A 20,308-nucleotide genomic window follows, 5' to 3' on the forward strand; every position below is an offset into this window, starting at 1 on the left:
GAGAGGAAGGGAGAGGGAGAGAGAGATAGAAACATCAGTGATGAGAGAGAATCATCAATCGGCTACCTCCTGCACACCCCACATGGGGGATCGAGCCCACAACCTGGGCGTGTGCCCCGACCGGGAATCAAACCATCACCTCCTGGTTCAGAGGTCGATGCTCAACCACTGAGCCACTCCCGCTGGGCCAAACATCAACTTTAAAAAAATATGGTCTCTGGCAAGTTCATTATAACCAGGGGAGCTCGCCAAGGTGTCCACACTGGCAGTGTGCCAGCAACAGAAGCTCTCTCTCTCTCTGAGAACTTTCCAGAACTTGCTTTGGCCTTCAGCCTGTTCTGTTCTGACACACACCACAGCATAGCACGCTTCCCTGTGGGTTTGCTGTTGTGCCCCATCAAGGCCAAGGGCAGCTCAAGGGCAGAGGAGGGAAGGTCAGTCCTGATGTGGACATGGAACAATGTCCACCGGGGAACGTGAGCAGAAGCCGAATGAATGAATGAATGAATGAATGAATGAACGAATGAACGAACGAATGAATGAATGAATGAATGAATGAATGAACAAGTGGACCCTGGCTCCAGCATCTAGCCTGCTTCATCGGCACAGCCTGCGGATGTCAGGGACAGCCGGCGCCCGGCCTGTCCAGGCCCCTCCCTGGGCGGAAGGACCGAATTTGTGCTGGGCGTTCGCATGTCACTCGCTGTTCATCACAGCATCACCTTGGGCCCGAGGACCACATGCTCACCAGGATGCGGTCACAGAAAGCTTCACAACTGCCCGGTAAACGCCAGGGTCTGCCGCCACAAAAGGAAATACCTCTCCAGCTGGAACCGCACCAGCCGAGTGTGGGGCCCGTGGATGTCAGCCATGCTAACCAGAGGCCCGCCCGGCGGGCGTCAACGGCCTGGCAGCCCGCGCGCTGGCCTGTCTGCCGGGTGTGGACGGCTCGCCCCTCCGCCTGCCTTAAAATGGAACCAATCCCGGCCCCTCCGGCCCGGCTGCTCCCCACCTCCCTTCACACTTCTTCCTGGGGAGCAGCCCGCGGCGCTCCGTCTTCTCCCGGGGCGCTGGCGAGCCCTCCTGCTTTCTTCACAGCGGAGTTATTTCTGACCTCGGTCCCCGCCGCAGGAAACACAGAGCAGCAGTGGCCGGGAGAGGACGCCGCGCCAAGCCAAACAGTGTCTGAGCGCCGCAGCGGCCGCGGCTGGCTGGTGAGCGGACAAACCTGGGTCTGAGGCCTCGCCGCCTCCTCTCCGCAGTGTGGCCCTGGGCAAGTCCCGGACCCCGAGTCCCCAGTTTCCTGAACGTAAAACAGAGATGATGCTGATGAACCCACCTCATAAGGTCGTCCTAACACGCCAATCATTCAGTATTTTGAAGAGTTTTAAAAATATATAAATATGTCATCCCATACAGTCGCCGTGATCAGGGAGTTCCTAGCACGCGGGAGTCCTCCTGGGAGGACGGACGCCGTGTCAGTTGCGTCAACACCGTGTGATGACGGAGGAGAGGGAACTGGACCTCAGAGAGGGATGTGGCGAGGGTCATTTTAAGACGCAGAGGTGGAAGCGGGGTTGCAGCCCCGTCCTGCGTTCCTCCATCACTGCGGGTTCTCAGACCGCAGCCGTTCCTATTACCGTGAGCGAAATCTCTAAACGGCTTTAAAGCTCGCTCGGCGCCCCTACACGGAGCTTCCTGCCTCTGTTTCGTATCCGCTGTGCAAGGGCACGTCTGGGGGGCGGAAGTCCACCGCCAGGACAGTGGGCACAGCCCAGGCCTCTCCTCCATTCTTGCACAGAGGAGGAAACCGAGGCGCGGAGAAATGAAGTGACTTGTCCAGTTCCAGCAAACCGACGGCAGGACTAGGGTCTAGACCTCCCGGCTGACACCTGCCGTCCCGGTGGGAAGGTCAGCCTGCTTCTCTCGCCTGGGACACCAGCTGCTGCTGACGGGGCGGGCACAGGGGCGATGCCGGGAAACGCTGGCGGAAAGCGTCTCCCAGCTCCATCTCTTCTCCCCGCCACGCTGTCAACCCAGCACGAGGAGAGAAGGCGGGGCCCTGACGTGCCAAGTCTGGAACATTCGCAGTCGCTCCTCATCTTCACCGGTAACTTCTGGCCAAGTCACCTGCTCGCTAAGGTGTAACCTCAAAGTCACCTCTAGCAGAGCTCCCGCAACACCCACCGCGGGCACGGAGTGGCGCCCACCTCGGGCACGGAGCGGCGCCCACCGCGGGCACGGAGCGGCGCCCACCTCGGGCACGGAGCGGGGCCCACTGCGGGCACGGAGCGACGCCCACCGCGGGCACAGAGCTGCACCCACCGCGGGCACGGAGCAGCGCCAAGTGCGAGCCGCGCAGCTGAGGCTCCTCTGCCGCAGCCCAGGCCACCTGCTCAGCGACATCCCTGGGGACAGTCCGCCTGTGGGTGAGCTTCGTTCAGGCATGAGTTTCGGTGCCGGTGGCCACGAGGTCATGGCCAAGGAACCAGTAACGTGTACCAATACGGTGTCTTCACATGAGGACTAACTGTGAAGCCGTGTCCCAAACGGGATCTGGAAACAGGAAGGAGACACTAGGTCAAATCTAGAGCATCTGTATAAAGTCTGCAGTTGAGTTAACACTCAGGTTCTGTCTGCTTTTGTATGTCCTTGAAGATTTCAATTAAAAGTTTTCAACTGTGAAAAAATAACAGGAGTGTGTCTTTAAACAGAACGTCCACCGACATGGAGGTTAGGCAGTGCTCGGGGATGACCGGCTGCGGCCACGGCCTCGCAGGGGCCTGAGCCCGCGTGTCCCGGGGCCGGGCGGGGCGCTGGCTGATGCAGTCTGCGCAGGCTCCGCCCACCGGGACCAGCACGAGGCCTGAGAATCACGCCGTCTCGGGAGGTCCCGGAGACGGTACTTCCCCAGCAGGAGGGGTAACTCAAGGACGAGGAAAAGATGGGGTACAGGAAACAGGAGAGGCAAGGGGGAGCCCGCTGCTGGGAGAGGGGGACCCCAGTTCACTAGGCCCCGGCTCCCCAGGAGGGGCCTTATTAGTGGGGGTGGGGGGAGGGAGTCCACTGCCAGGACAGTGGGCACAGCCCAGGCCTCTCCTCCATCCTGACACTTGCTCTCCGAGACCCCGTGTGCAGCGTGTGTACATGACTTGGCTCATGTAAGGCTACATCCACAGCCGGCGTGCCCCCATCCCATCTCGTGCCCCCCATCCCATCTCGTGTCCCCCCCATCCCATCTCATGCCCCCCATCCCATCTCATGCCCCCCATCCCATCTCGTGCCCCCATCCCATCTCGTGTCCCCCATCCCATCTCATGCCCCCATCCCATCTCATGCCCCCCATCCCATCTCGTGCCCCCCATCCCATCTCGTGCCCCCCATCCCATCTCATGCCCCCCATCCCATCTCATGCCCCCCATCCCATCTCGTGTCCCCATCCCATCTCATGCCCCCATCCCATCTCATGCCCCCCATCCCATCTCATGCCCCCCATCCCATCTCATGCCCCCCATCCCATCTCGTGTCCCCCCCAGCCCAGATGGGTCTCCCCGCCCCTTTCTCGTGACACCCTCACACTGAATCACAGTTGCCATGGCGACAGCCCTCGATCATCTCAGGCTGAACAGTGAACGCTTGCTGCATACACAGCCCCCTCTCTTCCTCTTCGTGTCAAACTCAACAACCAACCGAAGTTGCCGCTGACCGGACAGTGCCTTCCCAAGGGGAGTTTCAGATCCCAAAGGAAGCTCATGGCCTCACAGCCCTGACAGCTCGGCCACCGTGTCCGTCCCTTAGTCCCTCTCACCCCAGCGGCCACCGGGCGAGTGGAATGGATGCGGCTCGCCCGCTGCAGGGATCTCTGAGGGCCACGTGCGTGGCATGGGCTGGGAGCTTTGGGAAGGAGGAGGGTGAGAAAGGCAAAGACTGTTTTGAGAAACACAGCGCTCAGCCCTCCGGGACGCGGACATAGATGGAGAAGCCCCGGGTGAAACAGCAGGGAGGGTGCGGGCGGGCAGTGGAAGGGGCAGCACATCAAAGTCCGTCCGGCGGATTCCTCACCTCCTCCCGCGGGCTGAAACCGCAGCGGCTTCCACAGCAGAGCGAGTCGTAGGAAGGCCGGCCAACAACAGAAGCCGGCGTCCACCAGGTCGCTGGGGGAATGAGGCATTTCCAAGCTTTCAAATCACCGAGGAGACTTTTTTTTTTTTTAAGGAAATGGAGCATGAATTTGACTATAAAAAACAAAACAAACAAAAATCTCTCTATCACAGAAAAGACAGCCAGGTTGGGGGGGGGGGGAGGGGAGCTAGACCGACAGCCCAGGGAACGGCCACGGGTTAATACCAACAGTCCACGGGGGGAAAAACACCTCTTTAGACTGACAAGTTTTTCTTTTCTTTCATTTTTCTGGAACTTGACAAAACGATACCAAATTTCATCTGGAAAAATAAACATGTGAGGCTCGGCCAGGGAAATTCTAAGGAAAAACAAAAGTCAGAAAGGAGGCCTCGCTCTCTCCAGATGTGAAAACACAATACGCGTTAGAGTTTGTCCTGGAAAAGAAGTCGACGCTCAGCCCAGCCCAGAGCCCAGAAACCTATAGAAACACATGTGGGGGCTCGGCACGTGGAGAGAATGGAGGAGGCCTTTCCTATCAGAGGGAGGGGGCGTGTCCATCAGAGCGAGGCACCGAGGGCCGGGCAGCCAGCCGCTGGGAGAAGACGAAGCGCATCCCTACCTCACCCCTTCCCCCCAAATACATTCCAGATGGACCCAAGATTCAAACCAAGAAAAGAGCCATAAAAAATGGTAAAAGAAAACACAGGTGAAGTTATTTATAATCTTGGAAAGGAAAGATCGTTCTAAGCAGGAGACCCAGAAGCCATAATAAAACTCATGTGAGGAAATGAAGGAGTGTAAAATCCAAAGATTATTTTTTTAAATGAGGAACAAGCCCTCTCTGATATTAAAACACATGATTAATGGAGAGCTGAGTAAGCCTTTCCCACACAAAATAACTCGCAGCCTGGAAACAGCCCGTGAACAATGGGAGGAAATGTGGAATGAATGGAGCTGGGAGGTCGTGTTTGTAAAAATATAAGTTTAAATCCACTTCCACGGGTCCTGAAGGTAAATTATTGATGAAGCACATCAAGTCCTAGAAAAACTGGCCAAAACTATCAGTGACCATTGACCAGTTCTCTGGCGGGATGGGGACTGTCCGGGCTTTAAAACAGTTGAGGAAATCAAAAAGGAGAAAAAAGAACTGATCCAACTATTTTTTTTAAATATCTTCTGCACCAAAATATCAAAGTCAAAAAATATGACTACAGCCCTAGCTGGCTTGGCTCAGCAGCGTCACCCTGTGGACTGAAGGATTTCAGGTTCGATTCCGGCTGCAGCGGTACAGGGGTCGCCTAAGACCATCGGAAAACACATATATAATTACATATTGTTTTGGGGATTAATCACTATGCTTTAATTATGTTCAATTTGTCACAATGAAAATACATCCTGCATATCAGATATTTACGTTATGATTCATAACAGTAGCAAAATTACAGTTATGAAATAGCAACGAAAATAATTTTATGGTTGGGGGTCACCACAACATGAGGAACTGTATTAAAGGGTCGCGGCATTAGGAAGGTTGAGAACCACTGAGCTAAGGGCACATGCCTGGGTTGTGGCCTCAATCCCCAGTGGGGCGCGTGCAGGAGGCAGCCGATCAATGATTCTCTCTCATCATTGATGCCTCTATCTCTCTCTCCTTCTCCCTTCCGCTCTGAAATCAATAAAGAAATATTTTTTGAAATATGACTACATACAATTTTTAAATTTCTAGGTGAAAAATAGCATAAACAAAGTCAGGACAAAAGCTAACGAGGGACTGGGATGTCATAGGATCGGGTGCTGGGATTTAGAAAATGTTCGTATACGTGGGGAAGACTTACAGCCCAGCAAAAAATGAGCCGAAGCTGGATGTAAAGGAAATCCCCAGAAAAAGAATTGAAAGTGAACAACATCTGTAGGAAACAGTTCAACCTTCCTCATGGAAAAATACAAGTACAAACAGTCAGATGCTCTCTTCTTACCTATCAAATTGGCCAAGATTGTAAAAATTTGGAAATACCCAAGTTTACAGAGAAATAGCATCCTTAAACACTGTCAGTGGGAATGTAAACTGGTCTGCCCCGTTCTTTTTAGTGGCTGTATAGTATTCCATGAATGGGGAGAGCAAAATCTACCTGACCAGTCCCCATGTACAGACATTTAGAGTCTCTGGGTTTGTTTGATTGTTTTCCAATTTTAGGCATACGACGCAGTACTGTGATGAACATCCTTGTACATACATCTTTGCATACATGTGTGACTATATTTGTAGGAACAATTATTGGCAATGGAATCGCTTGGTGAACGGATCTTTGCATTAAACGTTTTGAGCAACATTGCCAAACTGCCTTCCGCAAGGTTCTAGCAACTTATACTCGGACCGACTGTGTGTGAGAACACCTGTGTCCCTGTGCCAAGAATGATAGCATGACTGTTGTTTTGTTAAGTGTGCTTAGAAAAATACAAGGAACGGGGCAGGATAGGCGGGAATTACAAAATGCAGTATAAAGGTAAGAAATCTGTCTTAGTGCTGACGCTGCCAGTTTGCCTGCCATGAGGACCTCGGCATATCCCCTCCCCACTGCGAGCCTCGGCTTCCCCATGTGTAAAATGAGAGGAATGAAGTAGACGGACCTTTCTCAGACCTACTCACCAATGACCCAGAGTGAATCCGTCTTACCTGTGAGTGTCCGGGGTGGCAGGGGCGGGTGACAGGCCCACCGGAGACACAGCCACCTCCCAGCCAGGCAGAGAGGGCCGAGAACGGCTTGTTCATCTGCCAGGAGGCAGGCTGGACCCCAGGTGTCTTAGGTGTGGCTGTCTAGCCTTGATCTGGTCACAGTCCTTCCTCTGTGCCTCAGTTTCCCCATTTATAAAGTGGTCCTCAGAGTAGTACCCACGTGTTTGTGGACACGTGTGCGAATGAAATGAGATGAGTGGAGAAGGGGCTGAACCCAAGGTCTGGCACACAGTAGGTGCTCCATTGATAGATGCTAGGGTCCTGATAATGATCATTACTGTTTGCTGGGGGATGTTCAAAGGGAGCAGCCAGCCAGCCCCTCCCGTAAGTCCTTATTTAGAAGAAGTCCTCTGGCCGGAGGCCCAGACAGCCAGCCTGTCAGAAGGGTAAATACCGAGTCTCTAAGAGCTGGACGGAGCCTGGGCTTGGGGCGGGGGAGGGATTCGCTCTGGGAAGGGTTTAAGCCTCGGACAATGGGCGCTGCCTGAACCAACTAAGGCCGCGCTTTGAGTCGTGAGAAGAGCCGTTTTCTTGTTTAAAGCCTTAGCGAGCGATGAAGTTGGGCAAATCACTGGTAAAACAGCTGGAAACCTAAGTAGCAATTTAAACAGCCCATCGCCTTGCAGAGCCGGGAGGAATGCGCCCCCGCCGACACTGTCTGGACTAAGGATTGCGCCGGCCTCTCCGCCAAACGCAGCCCGCAGCCCGGGCTTTAGGTAGCAAACCCCGGCTCCCCACCCCCTCCTCTTGTTTTTTTTTAAGTGAGCCCACGGAATCCTAATTTCCCCTTTCTCTCCGGGACCCTTGAATCGGCCCGTTCTTTCCCTCTGCTCGGGAAGCGCCGTAAATAAAGCCTGTTTCATTGATCAACTTCAGGGCAGGGGTGCGGGTGCGGGTGGGGGCGGGGGCGGGGGCGGGTGGCGATGGGGGAGGGTCCCGCGGCCCCGGCGAGCCACGTGGAGGCTGGGCCCTGGCTCCCGGTGACAGCGCGGGAGGAGGGGGCCGCGCACAAAGTGCGTTTCTGTCCCGCCGTCTGTGCGTCTGACCGTTTGTTTGTTTTGTGGCCGGCGGTGGCCCGCGATTCTGCAGGCGCCCGGCCCGCCTGCCTGAAGCCCCACCATTCACCCGCAATGAACGGGAAGGAGCGCTGGGTTGTTTTAAATGTTTTATTTTTATTTATTTTTTCTTAATCTCCCCACAAATAAAAATTTGCACCAACCAAACAGAGCTCTGGCGGTAGCGCAGCTCCTCCAGGGAAAGGTGGCCCCAGTTCCCAGCTCCGTGAGCATCCATGGAGCCACACCGAGGCCAGGAGAGCCTGGCGCACAGGGCCACTGGCCTCACCTGGGTGGGGGCGCGCAGTCTGAGGCCGGAGGCACAGCAGCCCAAGGACACCCCCTGCAGTTGAACCCCTGCCTTCAACACATATTTAGTGTGAGCACCTACTATGTGCCAGGAGCCTCTACAGATTAATTTTATTTTCACGGATTTTTTTTTTATTGCAATCGCAGTGAATGTCAATGGCAAGGACAGTTCCATGGCACACTAGGGGTACACAGAAAACAAACAAAAAAAAACCCTCAAAATTCCGGCTGGGAACCTCCAAATCCCGCTCCCGGGAGGAAGCCACGGCTGACAGCAGGGTGTGCCAACTCTCGAGACTTGATACAAACACGCACACAAGCACAAGGCCCCGAGTCCTGGCTTAGTGCATTTCTTTCCAAATGAAGTGACTCCTCCTCTCTGCAGGGGCACCAGCACAACCCTGACCAGGTCTTTCTTTCTCTAACAGTTTCGGGGCAGGGTGGGGGGGGGGGTTGGTAGTGAACCTTTCTTGGGCTCAGTTTCCCCATCTGCAAAATGGAGCACATGAGACACCTGATCTCAGCCTTTGACTCTGAGGATCCAAGCAGATGACGGGTGTGAGGGAGTCTGTACCATCACCGTGACCTGGCCTCTGAGACCGGCTACGGAAGAGCATGGCTGACCTCAGGGGCAGAGCCGAGGAGCCCAAGCCCCTTGCCAGGCTCGTTCGGCCGGTCTCCTCGCCCCCAACATTCCCGGGAGGTACGGATGGCGGCGAGAAGGCCACCATGGCTCATTGCGCTTGAGGAGCTGCGTCTGTGTGCGGCCTGGCGGGGGGCTGTGGGGAGACCTTTATCACGGCCACACAGCTCCTCCTCCTTTGTCTTGGGGACATGCTTGAAGTTGAACTAAACTAGGGTTGGGTCCAGAGAAGCGCTGGCATTTCAGAGAGAAAGTGGAGAGGGTGAGAGAGAGAAACATGAAATCATGAATCATGAGAGAGAATCATTGCTCAGCTGCCTCCTGCACGCCCCCTACTGGGGAGCAAGCCAGCAACCCAGGCATGTGCCTTGAGCAGGAATCGAACTGTGACCTCCTGGTTCATAGGTTAACACTCAACCACTGAGCCATGCCAGATGGGCAGGGCTGGCATCTTTCATGCAATTGGCAAACCAGGGCAAGGCCCCAGAGGATGGGAGAGCTGTGGCCTCTGGCTGACCTCTGGTCTCTGGACCCTGAGACCCACCCTGGGATGGGTCAGTCACTGACCAGCACGATCGCCTCCTGACTGTATATCATCGCTGCCACCACATAGCCCAGGAGAAAGGGCTTGAGGGGATCCCGGCAAGGGACTCCCCCGCCATACCCGCTCTCAGTGCCCACTCGGCGGCACCTCTTGCTGGGCACTGGTGGCAGAAGGGAGGGAAGGGGACTGGCGACCCCTAATTCATTCCTGGGGACCCTGCTCTGCACCGTGCCCAGGCCTGTGCCCTGTCTGCAACCAGGAAGCCCTGGCTTGACTTCCTGACGGATCTGTGCTGGCCTTGGGTTTTGAGAGTTGCTTGCAGCTCAGGCAGGTGGCACTGGCAGAGTGCCAGGTAGTGACTCCAAAAGGCACCGAAACCCAAGAGACGGCGATGAGGGGTGCACTGGTGCGTGAGGTACCTCTGAGGTGAAACTGACAGGACGGACACCCTCTCTGAGAAGCAACTTGGCAACAGGCGTACGGAGACGAAAAACTGTCAATCCCTTTCCACCCGGTGAGTCCACCTCCTCAGATTAATTTCAGAGCGATGAGTGGAGATGTGGGCACAGGTTTAGGCACAGGGATGGTCCGCTCAGTATTGGTTATAACAGCGAACAATAGAACCCGCTGGGACTGGGCAGATCAGTTATGGTGAGACCCTGCCATGGCACACTACACAGCGAATTTAAAAATCACATTTTAAGCCCTGGCTGGTGTTTCTCTGTTTTTAGAGCATCAGCCCACACACCAAAGGATTGCAGGTTCAATTCCCGGTCAAGGGCATGTACCTGGGTTGCAGGTTTGATTCCAGGCAACCAGTCCATGTGTCTCTCTCATCTCTCTCTCTCTCTCTCTCTCTCTCTCTCTCTCTCTCTCTTTCTTCCCCCCTTTGCCCCTTCGCTGCCTGCCTCCCTCCCTTCCACTCTCTCTTTAAAAAAAAAATCAATGGAAAAATATCCTCAGGTGAGGATTAACCAAAAAAATATCACATTTTAAAAGAAGATTTAATGCTTATTAATTTTAATAAAATGAGAGAAAGCAGGTTGCAACGCTGTATGCATTAAATGAAACATGAAAGGGATGGTGAGCAAAAGTCAGACAGGAGGCCAGCATTAGGCGGGATGCATTTTCTGGTCTATAACTTACACCTCTGAAAAGATCATTTAAATACAATTTTAAAAAATAGAGGTCAGAAAAAATATGCTATGTGTAACGTGATCTTAATTTCATTTTTTTAAAGCCTTTGTACTCATAGGGAAAAGACTGGGAGGAAATATAGCAGAAAGTTACCAGTCTTTTTTATGTTAAGTAGATATAAGTTTTCTAGTGGGGGGAGAGGGGGGGAAGGTTAATGTTTGTGTAGAAGGTGTTCTTGCATTTGCAGGGCACGTGGTGAGTGCGCACTTGGGCCTGCATTAAAAACACCCCCACACTCCCACACCCGCACCCCCACACCGCGCCACATGCTACTTAAGTGTTTCGGGCAACACAGGTGCAGGGGGCTGGGACAGGCTCCACTGTAACTTAAAAAGAGAAAGGATTCCAAGAGAACTTGAAGGTCAAGTCCACTTTTATGACCCTCGGGGACAGACTTTCAGCGACTCTCCCCTCCTACCCCACCCCACCTTTGCACAGGGGCTCCTTCTGATATTCCTAACACAAGTATCAGCTCCCAGGAGAGCCCTGCTGCCCCCCTCCACCCGCACCATCCCTCTACCCCCCCCCCCCACGGTTGGCTGTACCCCGCCTCTCTGTTCAGTTCTCTGCAGGGCCCTTACCACCAGGGCCGTTCCTGCTTCCTTGTTTCTGGCTGTCTGCCTCCCCAAATGGCCCACCAGCACTGTGTCCCCAATGCCTGGAGCGGCGTCTGGCACAAGGCGGGTGCTCCATAAACATCCTCTGAAGAAACGCACCGCCCGCCTGCCACGTGCTCAGGGCCTGCCCGACGCCCAGCACCGAGTAAGTGTGAGCTGCTGCCATTCTCACTCCCACCCGGGGAGGTCGGCATTCCTAGCTCCGTTCTGCCATAAAGACGCTCGATCACGGAGACGTGCAGTCGTTTGCCCAAAGCTACACAGCAAGTGACAGGAGCAGGGATTCAAGTCCTGACCCGCCCAGCCCTTGCTCTTTCCCTCCCCGCTACCCCCGCCACCCACCACCACTATTGAGCATCTAAGACCGCAGAACAGACGAAAGATCACGGAACCCCGGACAGGGAATCAGGAGCCCACAGCTCCTTCTTATCCTGCGTCTAATCAGCTGGGTGACCAAGGGCAACATCTCTCACCCACTCATTCATTCATTCACTTCTGGTTCTGCTGTGTGACCTTGTGCAAGTCACTTGACCACATACTAGGTGAGCAGGCAGTTTAATCTGTACATCCCAGCATCTTGACCTAAACGGAAGACAGATGTACTCACCAGTAAGTCCCAGGTTTCAAAGCTGAACCAGTGCCCATGGTGGGGGGACATGCCACCTATTCTGGAGGCCCGGCTTCCCCACGGGGTACACAGGAAGGAGGTGACTGGGAGAATGTGGGCGCTGGATTCGCTCCCCAAGGCCCGAGCAGGGGGAGGGCTCTGAGGACAGGGCACTGGGCTGAGCTTGTGTCTGGGCCTGCCTGGCACCGGGATGGAGAAGGGCATCGTGAGGGGGGAACTCCTGCCCACGTGTCTGAATGGCAGCTCCAGTCCCTTTCACAAGTGCAGGCCGTGCTGAGTGGGCTCGGGCCCGGGGAGTTGCAGAGCTCCGCGCAGGAAGGAAGCGCCTCGGAGCTCGGCTGTGAGGAGACTGAGAGCCTTCTGGGTCACCGTCTCCTGTGCCCGCCTCAGCCCTGGGGTGTGTGCGGGGGGGGGGGGGTGTCATATCACCCCCACTTTCCACTCCTACACAAGCCCACCCAACCTCTAAAGTGCAGTGTTGTCATTCCAGGTGGGGAGCAGGGGGCAGGGGGCACCTAACATCAACCCTATGAGCTGTGGAGTGTTACCGTTTGGCCACTGTGTGAAACCCGCTGGCTCACTATCGAAGCCATAAAATAAACTTGACACATTTCACAAGCAGCCGACGCCCTTGGAGCCTTAGGGGTTTTGTTTGTTTGTTTGTTTGTTGTCTTATCCTCACCTGAGGATAGTTTCCCGTTGTTTTTCAGAGAGAGCGAAAAGGAGGGATGGAGGAGGAAGGAGAGAAAGAACATCTATTGGTTGCCTCCCACACGCACCCTGACGGGGACCAGGGATTGAACCTGCAACCCTGGGACATGCCCTTGCCTGGGAATTGGACCTGAGACCCTTTGGTGGGTGGGCCAACACTCTGCCCACAGAGCCACCTGACGAGGGCTAGCGTGAGGGCTGTTACGGGTGATGATTAAGAGTGCATCTTTACGAGTCACGCAGACTGGGTTTGCACCCACCTCTGCCATTCGCTAGCTGTCCTTGCCTGTGCTCTCAGATATGAAATGGGGCTGGGGGTGGTCTCGACCTCTTGGGATCAAATGACACAGCGCCCAGCACACGGGACACAGGTAGCTGTTGCACCCATGGGAGAGGGGGCAGTGGGGAGGTCAGGACACGCTGAGAGCCGGGGCGCGGGCACATGGGCTGGACATGCCCAGGGTCCTCATGTGACAGGTGAGGCCTGAGCAAGACCCCCGGCCTGTGAGGCCTCGGGTCCCCGCGGGGTGGAAGATTACCCCCGAGGGTCTAAGCAGTGTGCGACACAGAGGTCTCGTTAGGAAAGTTTACTTTTAATAAGAAAGGGTGACAGGAGTCTTTGAAGTCTGTTCTCAAAGGCCTCCCACAGCTGTCATTAGCCACGCGGATCCTTCCTGAGGACGTTTTTCTAAGTCCCTGCACTGAGGGCGAGTGAGCAGGCTGAGCAGGCTGAGGGGGCGCAGAGGCTGTGCCCTTGGAAGAGAGGAGCTCACCTCTCCTCCTCCTCTCGGCTCCTCCACAGACCTCAGCGAGTGTCAGCAGAGGGAGCCAGAGGGACCGGAGGACAGCGGTCCTGCCTCCTGCTGGCCAGCCCAGCCTCCCCACCGGGTGCGGAGGGAGTGGGCAGCTGGATTCCCCTCCCCAGGCCCCGCCAAGTGGCCAAAGAATCTTCATCCACTCCCTGGCGCAAAATGAATTCTCAGTTAAGTGATACGTGTCCTGATCATTCATTCATTCATTCATTCATTCATTCATTCATTCCACAGATCTCATTTGGGAGCTGTGGCACCAGATGTGCATCAGCTGTGAGCCCGGCCTTTGGAAACCCCTAGACCGGAAGGAGAAAGATGTGAAACTTGGGGTGAGCTGGGCTCTGGTGGGGATGCCCCGGGATCTGTGCGAGCCCCACGGAGGCCCTACACCCTGCTTGCGGGTAGGGGCTGGGCTGTGGGCAAAAGAGGAGCCTTGTGAAGAAGAGAGGGTGCTGCTGGCAGAGGGAGGCCTTCGGGTAAAGGCCCGCCAGTGTGCAGCGGGTGCCTGTGGGACCCCTTGGCCAGTGGTTGGTGAGGACGGGACGGACCCTGGGGGGGACGCCGAGCACCCTGTGGGCCGGGTGTTGGGAGGAGGCCGGGCCATGGAGTGCTCCCTCCCAAGCAGAGGGCCCAGGTCCTCCCGGGCCTCCGCTCTCAGCGTCATCTCCAAAGGCTGCCGATGCCTCTTGCTGGAGTCCAAGTGCACGGCGCCCGCCAGCCCGTCCCACCGGTACCGACGCCGCGGGCTGTGAGCAGCCCTCCGTCCTGTCACCATCACACGCGTGCGGTGCTTTCCTGTTTGCGAGGTGCTGCGAGAACATTCGCCCCTCCGTCTCCACCTTCTCTCATGGACGTTGGCACATTCTTTCCATCCGGAAAATCACCTCCTCATATTTTGTGCCTAACTCTAGGGTCACGTGCCCTGGGAGGCCTCCCTGACCGCCCCCAGAGCAGGTGTGGCCATCTCTTTTATAGATGGATATAGATTTTTTTTTATTATTGATTTCGATGCTCAACCACTGAGACACACTAGCCAGGTGCCATCTCTTTCTCTGCCTTTCAGTGAATTTGTGGGGGGCTTACAAGTACGTTCCCTCCCCACCTTCCTCCTCCCCTGCTCCCCAACTTATCTGTACACCTTAGAGGGGAGGGCTGGGGACTGGAATCTGGCTTGAGAGCTGCCCCCAGGCTTTGGGGGGGGGGATCTACATTCTAACAGGCCATCACCCTGCCTCCGTTCCCTCCTTGATTTGGGGGGACAGAGCCTGGAAGAAGGTTTCCCTACTACCATTAAGCTCAGGGGGACCTGGCTGGGGTGGGGGGTCCCTGATGGACACACATTAGAGAGCATTGCCCCCTGAAAAGACCCCCAAACTCACACTTCTTGCCCCGTTACCTAATGCACAAGACAACATGGTTCTAGGGGAGCGTTATACCCCAGAAACCAAAGCCGCACGCCAGGAAGAGGACAAATGAAGCCAGAGAGCGGGTCTCCCGCGTGAGCCGCCGGCCAGGAGCCCCGGCAGGAGGAAATGCCTGGAGCAGTGGTTCCCAACCTAAGCATCGCTAAATCCCAATGGCCCCCTCCCTGTGACATATAACTCCAGTTATTCAAAAAGTGACTCCTGTGCACGTGGAGGGAGCCTAAAGGCCATTCACTTGATCTAAACAAGCTTCCAAAGAACATGGCATCCATGAGAGAGAAAAATAAAAGAACGAAAGGACAGCTGAAGTGCTGAAGGAGAAGTCACTAAGAAATGGTTAAAAATACTAATGATAATGTGAAGGGATATGAAAAAGAAGCCAATAAAGTTTCAAAACATATAATAGAGAACTGAAATGCATAAATACGTCACAATATATATTTACATGCTGTATATGAGGCCCCTAGAACCAGAAGAAATGCACAAAACTCACTGTTAATAACTCATTCTCGAATTGCCCCCCTTAAGAATCAAACTGCCCCCTGTGGCGTGTGCCCACGCTGGGAGCCACTGGCCTAGAGCGATGGGGTGAGGGTGAGGCCCACTGGAGGCAGAACGCAGCGCTTCCCTCCCCCGCGACTCCTGTCCCAGGCAAGCAGCCTGAGTCTCTGTGTTCTCAGATGAAAAGTGGGGTGAGGGCCCTTTCTGCTCCCCATTGTGGGGGACCCTTTGCTCCAGCTGCCAGGTCAGTGCCACAGACTCTTGTGATATGGAGTCAGATACTTTACTTCCCAGGCTGTGGGCAGGGACTACAGAGGCTGTGCAAGGGTGTGTGCAGGAGTGTGTGTGTGTGTGTTTCTGAGGGTGCGAGTGTGTGAATTTAAATGTGTGAGAGTTTGTATGTTTGAGGCTATACAAAGTGTGTAAATGTGTGTGAGAGAGAGCACGTGCCTGCATATCTGTGGTGTGTGGGGTGTGTGTGTGTGTGGTGTGTGTGGTGTATGTGTGTGTGGTGTGTGTGTATGTGGTGTGTGGTGTGTGGTGTGTGTGTGTGTATGTGTGTGTGTGTGGTGTGGGGGGGTGTGGGGGGGTGGTGTGTGTGGTGTGTGTGTGTGTGTGTGTGTGTGTGTGTGTGTGTGCGCCCGCTGGGGGCGGGGAAGGGAGCTGGTGGAAGTGGGAAGCTGGGCGGACTGATGCGGGCAGAGTGGACAAAAAGAGGCAGGTCTTGTCTTTGAGGCGGCGGGCGGAGAGCCGGAGGAGAAAGGAGCTCTTATTGGTGGTTGTCAAGGAGATGGGCCTGGGGTTTGCTGAACTTTCTTCCCTCTAAGCGTCCAGCCTGGCGCTGAGAGGGGCCATTGATTTCCAGCCGCCTCGCGGGCGGGGGTCTTCGATGCAGGCACCGGAGGTCACAGGCGTCAGGTGTGCACCCCAGGCCGGCACCAAGCAGCTCGTGGGTTGCATGGCCGCCGGGATGCTCCCGCGCCCCGAACCCTCCGCCCTGCCCGGTCTGTCCCTGCGCAGCCTCAGGCCTCCAGTTCTCGGGGCATCAAACTGCAAGCGCAGCCACGAAGGCCGCGTGGCCAGGACGCACCGCAAAGTGCCATTGCCCCACGCGGAGCTTTCCCGCACCCCTTCCAGGCGTGGGTGCTGCGATTGTCCCGTGACAAGCACGCCCGTGGGCCACTGTCCTTTGGGGAGTAGGAAACAGTTCGTTTGTCTTGAACCTAAATTTCCAACCGCTCTTCACGATGTGCTCCGGTCTGGCTATTTCGCCGCTGCCTTGCCAGCGCTTAGCACGTAGTAGGTGTTCAATAAAATGTAGTGAAAGGGTGAACGTGCGGTTCTGCTGCGAGCACTGGCGTTTCTTTCACTGGGAACAGGTGCCGGGCCTTTCTAAACCTCCGAGGACCCGGGGCGGGCCCCCGCCTCACCCCAGTGTGTGTGCGCAGGGGAGGGGAGGGGAGAGGCGGGGTGCTGCCCCTAGAAGGGGGGTCACCCTAGATGACCGGGGTTTTGGGGGAGGAGCGGACAGGCGGAGGGAGCAGCGTCCGTGTAAGCCGCCGCCTGGACGAGACCGCGCACCCCGCGGCCGCGCGAGCCCCCCGGCCCCTACCCCCCACCTGCCGCCCGCCGGGAGGGGCGGGGTGGTCCGGTCCTTCCCCCCCCCCCGGCCCCCGCCCCCGGCACCGCCCCTCCCCCCGCGGCCCGACGACCGGCGCCCATTGGCCGGCCGCGCGCGGCGTCCCGCCCCCAAGCACCACGGGCCAATGAACGCGCGGCTGTCAGCTCGTCAGCCGCGCCGGCTGGAGGAAGCGAGCCCGAGCGGTGGCCGCGGAGCCAGCAGCGGGAGCGCTCGCCGAGCGGCCGGTCGGGATCCCCGCGCCCGGCTCGCCCGCACCCGGCCCGGCCCGGTCCGCAGCGAGCATGGGCGCGGCGGCCGTGCGCTGGCACTTGTGCGTGCTGCTCGCCCTGGGCGCGCGTGGGCAGCTGGCGGCGGGCAGCGGGCTCCCAGGTAAGCCCCACGGGGGGGCGGCAGGCGCGGGGCGGCGGCGGCGGGTCCCTGGCGGGTCCCCTGCCCCGCGCAGTCGGGAGCGCCGAAGCCCGCACGGTTCCTTGTCCGCCCCTGACTCTTTGCAAAGTAACTTCTGGGAGCCGCGCGGGGCGCCCCTCCCCGCGGCCCGGGTGGCCCGGGGCTACCGGAGCGGCGGGCCCGCAGCTGGGGCGGTGGACGGAGGTCCCGGGGGAGGAGGAGGGCGAGGGCGGGGAGGAAGAAAGAAAGCGAGGCCGCCGGCCGAGGGCCCCCCGCCCCGCGCGGACGGAGAGCGGAGAGTGGGGACCCCGGAGCCGGACGGACGCTCCCCCAGGGTTAGAGGGGAGACTGCGAGGGGGTGGCCCAGGGAAAAGGACGGACGTAGAGAGAAAGGAGGGTGGCAGATGAAGGGACAGAAGGAGACATGGAGGGAACGCACAAAAGGACGCAGGGAGAAGCCCAGAGAAGACTCGGAGGACCGCGACGGGAGGGAGGGGAGAGGGGAAGGGAGGGGGAGGAGGGGGCACACCCGCAGCGGGAAAGGAAACGATCAAAGAGGGAGACTGAGGCACGGACGGACCAAGGGACAGGAAGGCAGAGAGGGGAGAAGGATGGAGATGGCTGGAAAGCGATAGGCAGATGGACAGTCGGGCAGGAGGGAGGACAGACAGACGGACACTGAGGGGAGGAGATGGAGGAACCGGAGAGGATAGCAGACATGGGACGGGTGGGCCGGGAGGTGCCGGAGGGCAGGAAGCAGGAGACACTGAGGAAGGAGTTACTGTCCTCCGAGTAACCCGACCCCAGCTTGGGTCGGGCAGGCAGCAGGGGAGAGGAGGGGGCTCCCCAGGATTTCATAGGGCCCTGCCCCTCCCACTCTCCTGGTGTCTGGGAGGGACTCCCCCACAAAGCTGACGGCAGGGTCTCCCCTCCCACAGCTCCTCCCTTCCTCTCCCTGGTGTGGGGAGGTCGGGGTGGGTCCTGCCTGCCCCTGGTGCTCTCCTGGGCTTTTTCCGGGCATGCGCGCATGTACACACACACACACACACACACACACACACACACACACACACACACACACACCCCGGCTGCCACACTGGGCTCCCTGAGGTCTGCGTTTGGCCACGGGAGTCGCCCTGAGTGAGGGTGCCAGGCCATTTCAGTCATTCCGCAGTTGCAGCTGAGCTGCTTTTCACATGCTCCCTGCCCCCCAGGAAGCTGGGTCCTGCCGCCCACACCCCCACTTATCTGGGGGTGTCTCTCCTGAGCTTTGAGGTCCTAAAATCCCGCTTGGCTGTTCCTGTATGAGCCTCTCCCTGCCTCTCTGTCTCTCCTCTACGTCTGTCTCCACCCCCAGCTCCACCCCATGGAAGCCTTGTGAGGGCAACACACCAAAGTCAGAGCCTGCGATGGGAAGGCTGGGCTGCCTGTGGGGGGAGCCCCAGCCCAGGACGGGGAGCATGGCTGAGCACCCCTGGGACAAATGGCCTGTGGCCGCTCTCCCGCTCCTGAAACTCACCTGCCCTCTCCCCAGCCCCCGCCTGAGGGTGCCCCTTTGGCTAACAGCCATTCCTTGCCATCCTCAGGAGGACGCTGGCCTCCACACGGGGGTTAGAAGTGCAAGGGCTTCAGAGCGCCAGACAGCCCCCCTCATTCCTGTGCACTGGCCCTTAGGGAGCAGGGAGCGCAGGGCCCGTGGCCTGCTTCCCCCGCTGGCCCTGTCTCAGAAGTGGCTGCAGTGGCCCTGTCTGGCCTCTGGCTTCCTGCCTTTGAGGCTGTGCCACCCCTGCGTGGGGGTCCCTCTGTCATCACTTCCCCAGAGGGGGTGTCCAGCTGGCTGGTGTTCCTGCCAGCCCCTGGACACCGAGGGCTGGCTCGGGCCTCCTGCCTCTGTCCCCCTTCCTTAGGGCAGATGCAGAGAACAGGCTGCTGACCTGAGCAGTTACAACCACCCTGAAAAGTGATGCCACCTGCTTTGTGCACACGCGTGCATGTGCGTGCATGGGTCTGTGTACGTGTGTGTGCACGTGCGCATGTGCGTGTGTGTGTGCAAGTGTGCAGGGAAGTGACTGTATTTCTCCTGATGCTTCTTCCTTTGGGGGCAGGCTGGAGCCTTAGGATTAGGGCAGAGGAGGAAAGCAGCAGTGGTTTCCTAGAGAGCCACCCCCCCCGAGCCCTCCTGAGCCCCGAGGAAGCCTGGTGCCAGCCAGCAGAGTCATTCGAGGGGGCTTTCTCTGAGGACCCGACAGCGCAGAGGGAGGCCAGAGGCATAAAGAGAGGCGGGCTTGCCTCTGGGGGACTGTGGCTGCAGAGTTCCTTGTACTGCCCTTCTGGGTCCGTCCCTCTGTCTGTCTGCCTGCATCTGTATGACATTCATAGCTAGATGGAGGTAACACAACAGATACACAAGCTCTGGACCTGACCTTCAGCCTCTGCCCCTAAGGAGCCACTGACCTACAACCACCCCCCCCCCCGCCCCCCAGGCCTCAGTTTCCTCATCTGTAACCTACCTTATAGCTGAGGTTCTCCTGGCTCTGCTCTCCTGTGCCCCGAAGGTCCTCTTCCTAAGGGGTGTGTGTGCGTGTGTGTGTGTGAGTGTGTGTATATGTGAATGTGTATGAGTGTGTGTGTGTATGTGAGAGAGAATGTGTGTGTGGGTGAGTGTGTGTGTGAGAGTGTGTGAGTGTATGTGAGTGTGTGTGAGTGTATGTGAGTGTGAGTGTGGTGTGTGAGAGTGTGTGTGTATGTGTGTATATGTGAGTGTGAGTGTGTGTATGTATGTGTGAGTGTGTGTGTGTGTGTGTGTGTGTGTGTGTGTTACAGTGTACACACAGATGCACAAATCTATTTTGTATTACTCTGCCTGGGAGCTGTTCCAGACTGAAGATATGTGTGTTGGGGGAGTATCAGGAGCCCTCACCACCTAGACTGAACTTGACTTTGGAAGTTGGGATGTGAGAACCAGGTTTGGACGGAGATTTC

The 20,308-nt window shown here is 57.2% G+C and overlaps 1 protein-coding gene across 5 annotated transcripts in view; it reads left to right on the top strand.

Moving 5' to 3' along the window:
- The first annotated feature begins 17,114 nt into the window (after positions 1–17,114).
- Positions 17,115–20,308, top strand: part of SCUBE1 (signal peptide, CUB domain and EGF like domain containing 1) — a 96,007-nt gene continuing 92,813 nt past the window's right edge. For all 5 annotated transcript variants that reach the window (XM_059681420.1, XM_059681418.1, XM_059681419.1 and 2 more), the window contains exon 1: positions 17,115–17,308. In XM_059681420.1, the coding sequence (XP_059537403.1) occupies positions 17,221–17,308 (88 nt within the window). In that variant the 5' untranslated portion in view covers positions 17,115–17,220. The remainder of the gene's footprint in view (positions 17,309–20,308) is intronic.

This window comes from Myotis daubentonii, chromosome 2 (genome assembly GCF_963259705.1).
Source record: "Myotis daubentonii chromosome 2, mMyoDau2.1, whole genome shotgun sequence".
Classification (NCBI taxonomy): Eukaryota; Metazoa; Chordata; class Mammalia; order Chiroptera; family Vespertilionidae; genus Myotis; species Myotis daubentonii.